Source organism: Scylla paramamosain, chromosome 1 (assembly GCF_035594125.1).
Source record: "Scylla paramamosain isolate STU-SP2022 chromosome 1, ASM3559412v1, whole genome shotgun sequence".
In the NCBI taxonomy this organism is placed as follows: Eukaryota; Metazoa; Arthropoda; class Malacostraca; order Decapoda; family Portunidae; genus Scylla; species Scylla paramamosain.
Genome location: NC_087151.1, coordinates 3342501 through 3347500, shown reverse-complemented (window position 1 = coordinate 3347500; position 5000 = coordinate 3342501). Strand labels below are relative to the sequence as shown.

The following is a 5000-nucleotide window of genomic DNA, read 5'->3' as shown; positions in this document are numbered from 1 at the left end:
GTACAACAACACATGCTGTATACTCACACCAGAACTCTGAGGCATCACTCAGTGTGGCGGTGACGACACTGTTGTTGTTGCATTGGCTTCCCCCCGTTTTGCTGTATGGTGAGCCGGTCCAGGTCATCGTTTGCGTGATCAGTGATATCAGAGTCTTTTTATCACTGTCTGTATGTATTCCTATCACCACCTTGTTCGTTTCTGTGTCGAGCAGGGAAATCGAACTCGCTGCAGAAGGATAATTGATTAATTACTTCTCTTGAAGATATTGTTTTTGTATCGGAAAATTATTTGGGATATCAAGGACAGTAAGTGGTAACATGCCGATTCTTCGAAATGCAGCAAGTACTGTAGGGATACTGTCACACTCCTCCACAATGTACACTTAGCTGGAAACAAACTTGACAAGCTGTTTAAGAAAATAATAAATAACAAATAAAATAGTGCCATCTTATTCACAAGGTTTATTTATTTATTTGTCATTATTTTTTTTTTATGTAAGAGGACCACTAGCCAAGGGCAACAAAAATCTAATGAGAAAAAAAAAAAAAAACACTGAAACGCCGTTCTCCGAATAGGGCCCGAAGCGATAGTAAAAAACTGAAGGATAAGTGTTTTGAAACCTCCCTCTTGAAGGAATTCAAGTCATAGGAAGGTGGAACTACAGAAACAGGCAGAGAGTTCCAGAGTTTGCCAGAGAAAGGGATGAATGAATGAGAATACTGGTTAACTCTTGCATTAGAGAGGACAGAATAGGGGGTGAGAGAAAGAAGAAAGTCTTATGCAGCGAGGCCGCGGGAGGAGGGGAGGCATGCAGTTAGCAAGATCAGAGGAGCAGTTAGCATGAAAATAGCGGTAGAAGATAGCTAGAGATGCAACATTGCGGCGATGAGAAAGAGGCTGAAGTCAGTCAGTTACAGGAGAGGAGTTGATGAGACGAAAAGCTTTTGATCCCACCTTGTCTGAAAGAGCGATATGAGTGGAATCCCTCCAAACATGTGAAGCTTATTCCATGCATGGACGGGTAAGGCCCTTGTACAGAGTTAGCAGCTGGGGAGGGTGAGAAAAACTGGCGGGGACGTCTCAGAGCACCTAACTTCATGAAGCTGTTTTAGCTAGAGATGAGATGTGAAGCTTTCAGTTTAAATTATAAGAAAAGGACAGACCGAGGATGTTCAGTGTTGAAGAGGGGGAACAGTCGAGTGTCATTGAAGAAGAGGGGATAGTTGTCTGGAAGGTTGTGTCGAGTTACAGTTACAGTTAGAGAGAGAGAGAGAGAGAGAGAGAGAGAGAGAGAGAGAGAGAGAGAGAGAGAGAGAGAGAGAGAGAGAAAAGGAAACTTGTATTAGAAAGAGGCCGTCTTTATCACACTTCATAAAGAAATGGCTCCTGACAGAGCAAAGGTGGGTGGAGGGACGTGCCAAGCGTGGGGTTCCAGGCCGCGCCGTAGTAACCATCCTCTGATTACATGACTATGGAGAGTGGGGCAGGTGATCTTGGAACTTTCGGCAATATTTATCATTTACTTTCAGGACATTCTCTCTCTCTCTCTCTCTCTCTCTCTCTCTCTCTCTCTCTCTCTCTCTCTCTCTCTCTCTCTCTCTCTCTCTCTCTCGAATGATTACAGAATGATTACAGACACACACACACACACACACACACACACACACACACACATTACTGTACCTGTTGTAAGAGTCGTAGGAGAGCCAGTTGTAGTTGGAGGCAGAGTCCTAATTGTTGTTGAAGTCGTTGTGACAGGTGCAGTTGAAGGAGGCGGAGTCGTAGTGGTTGATGAGGTAGTTGTAGTGGTAGTAACAGATGTAGTTGAAGGAGGCGGAGTCGTAGTAGTTGGTGAAGGCGTTGTAGTGGTAGTAACAGATGTAGTTGAAGGAGGCGGAGTCGTAGCAGTTGGTGAAGGCGTTGTAGTAGCAGTAACAGACGTAGTTGAAGGAGGCGGAGTCGTAGCAGTTGGTGAAGGCGTTGTAGTACCAGTAACAGACGTAGTTGAAGGAGGCGGAGTCGTAGTAGCTGGTGAAGGCGTTGTAGTGGTAGTAACAGACGTAGTTGAAGGAGGCGGAGTCGTAGTAATTGGTGAAGGCGTTGTAGTGGCAGTAACAGACGTAGTTGAAGGAGGCGGAGTCGTAGTAATTGGTGAAGGCGTTGTAGTAGCAGTAACAGACGTAGCTGAAGGAGGCGGAGTCGTAGTAGTTGGTGAAGGCGTTGTAGTGGCAGTAACAGACGTAGTTGAAGGAGGCGGAGTCGTAGTAGTTGGTGAAGGCGTTGTAGTAGCAGTAACAGACGTAGTTGAAGGAGGCGGAGTCGTAGTAGTTGGTGAAGTCATCGTGATGGCAGACTTAGTTGAAGGAAGCGGAGTCGTAGTAGTTGGTGAGATCGTTGTAGTGGCAGTAACAGTCGTAGCTGAAGGAGGCACAGTGGCAGTAGATGCAGAAGAACTCGTTGTTTCCGTGTCAGATTTTGAATAATAGTCAAAGTTGGTGTTTTCGTGGCAGTTTTCTGAGCTCTCAACAACTTCACAAAGCCTCTTGAGGTTCATCGAAGTCCCCAAGCTAAACCCGAGACATTTCTCCTCTGAAACACCAGAGTTTGTTCAGCAAGGTATTTTGAACTAACCCGGATAGTGGGTGTGTGCTGTATTGCGTATTTTGCTAAGGTAAATACAACCTGTCACGCGTGATGTGTTAAGTCTTCTGAGCTAGCAAAATGTTTCGAAATATATATATATATATATATATATATATATATATATATATATATATATATATATATATATATATATATATATATATATATATATATATATATATATATATATATATATATATATATATATATATATATATATATATATATATATATATATATATATAATGTGTGTGTGTGTGTGTGTGTGTGTGTGTTATTTTTTGTACATTAAGGTGGATCAGAATGACTGCGAATAACTGTTGTAGACTACAAATGGAAGAGAAAAAGCCTAATTGATCCATTCATAATAACTTAAGACAATAATTGTTTACTGACGTCACTGTTAACATTGTTAATCACCTGCACTGCAGATGGCGCCGCAGGCCGCCAGGGAGGTGACGTGAGTGACTAAATAAGAAGTCCCACATCGATGATTCGGTTTGGAGCGGAGAAAGAGTGAGGAAGTGATTCCTTCCGATGGCGAGGAACCAAACAGAAGAAACAAACGCACCAAAGCCACGAACAATAACCTGAACCTTCCCATTGCATAAAGAGAGACGTCGTAGCAGCAGGAACACAGACAGCAGACTTTTGTTACACCTTGTTGAGTGAGAAGATTATCTCTTTGGCCTGGCCAGACTATTGACTGGCCCACAGGATCAAAACAAGCTGTGGAGACGTGGACATGAAAACTGCTGGAATCAATTACATAGTACTAACATCATGATAAATCAGGTTATGAAGATGCCGTGAGTCATTCTTTTTTACTTCGACCAACAAATTTTTCGCAAGTAATATAATATCATATATCGTTAGTATGATGTGCCACATGCAACACACACATGATGTTGATGAAATATTTAATTGCACATGAAAAAGAACAGTTTTACCCACGCATCGTTTACAGCATGAGACAAGGAGAAAGTCATGTATTGCCAAAGGGTTGTGATTTATGAGTACCTCGTAAGAGTAGTCAGGGCAGACACAGAAGTTGGAGAAAGAGTGTAGAAGTTTTGCTAGGGTGGCCTGGATATTTACCACGCTTTTCCATATCCCTTTCTAGCTGTAAAAGACTACTAAAAGGAGAACGGGGACTGGTAACACTTCACCTTTTTGGTTTAAAATTCTTGAATGCAAGAGAGAAAAACTAAATGAACGAGATGGAATCCTTCCTTTGTTAAGTAAAATTTTCTAAGTTTTTCTTTCCTTCATTCCTTCCTTCCTTCCTTCCTTCCTTCCTTCCTTCCATTCTTTCTTTATAGTGCATTTCAGCCACCTTAGTGGGACAAAGGAAACACCATTTGATTCTCGCGATTCTTTTATACCGCTGTATTTTTAATCTAAGTTCCTAACTATCGGGCCAATGTTCATCGAATTCGTTGGACATTGTACTGGACCACCGAAAGACGAGTGGCTTGGACGTAAACTAAGGATGGAGAGCAGCTCATCGCTGGTTTAAGGCTCGTGTGTAGAAACACTTTGCTTTCTCACCACGAATACTTTCAAAGGCCACAGAAATGACAAACCGGGTTTTCACGAATGTTTCCCCTGTTAATAATGTAGAAATTTTGTTAATCTGTCAATAGAATAATAAATAAAAATAAAAATCCTTGTCACTTCAGCTAGAGCCTTTTAAAAGTAATCGAGGTGCGACCAGAAATTTTTCAGATGATCTTAAATTCTGCTGCTGTGCTTGGTCGACCGAGCCGCTTTAGTATATTTACTGTTTCACCTATATCACAGACGAGGTACTTCTGTATGCCAGAATCCAGTGTGCTGAACTGTATGCCATTCAGCAATAGTGAACTTTTGACTGCATTGATACAAACCTATATTGAAACACACACACACACACACACACACACACACACACACACACACACTTTTGACAGTCGGCATTACAAGTACGTATATAGGCTATCATGCCACACACGCCCCACCACATTGCTTCACCTTCATTTCCACCTCCTTTTTGCTTAAATTGTAAAAAAAAAACAAAAAAACATTACATTAATTTAAAAAAATAAATAAATAACAAAACCTTCTGTCGTCTCAGTCTTACTCGTGTAAATACCCAGCATACGTACTGTACTGCGTGCGTCTGCAGGGAGCGTCGCGGGTCGTCTGCGCTCTCACTGTCCAGGTGACGGCACTCATCGACCTGTCTCGTGTACACACCATGTTTCACTCCAGGTTGATCCTCGTTTACCATGAGTGCTTCCAATCGTTTCTTTTTATCGTGCTGTCCTAAATTATGGGACGTGATAAATACATCCATAAATATAACTGGTATT

At 41.9% G+C, this 5000-nt stretch overlaps 1 protein-coding gene across 1 annotated transcript in view; it reads right to left on the bottom strand.

Moving 5' to 3' along the window:
* The window catches only part of LOC135112188 (mucin-2-like), a 4650-nt gene extending 2064 nt beyond the window's left edge, over positions 1 to 2586 (bottom strand). The window contains exons 1-2 of the mRNA XM_064026678.1: positions 1687 to 2586; positions 28 to 228 (exon numbers count right to left, since the gene is read on the bottom strand). Of these exons, the coding sequence (XP_063882748.1) occupies positions 28 to 228; positions 1687 to 2557 (1072 nt within the window). The 5' untranslated portion in view covers positions 2558 to 2586. The remainder of the gene's footprint in view (positions 1 to 27; positions 229 to 1686) is intronic.
* Positions 2587 to 5000: the final 2414 nt, after the last annotated feature.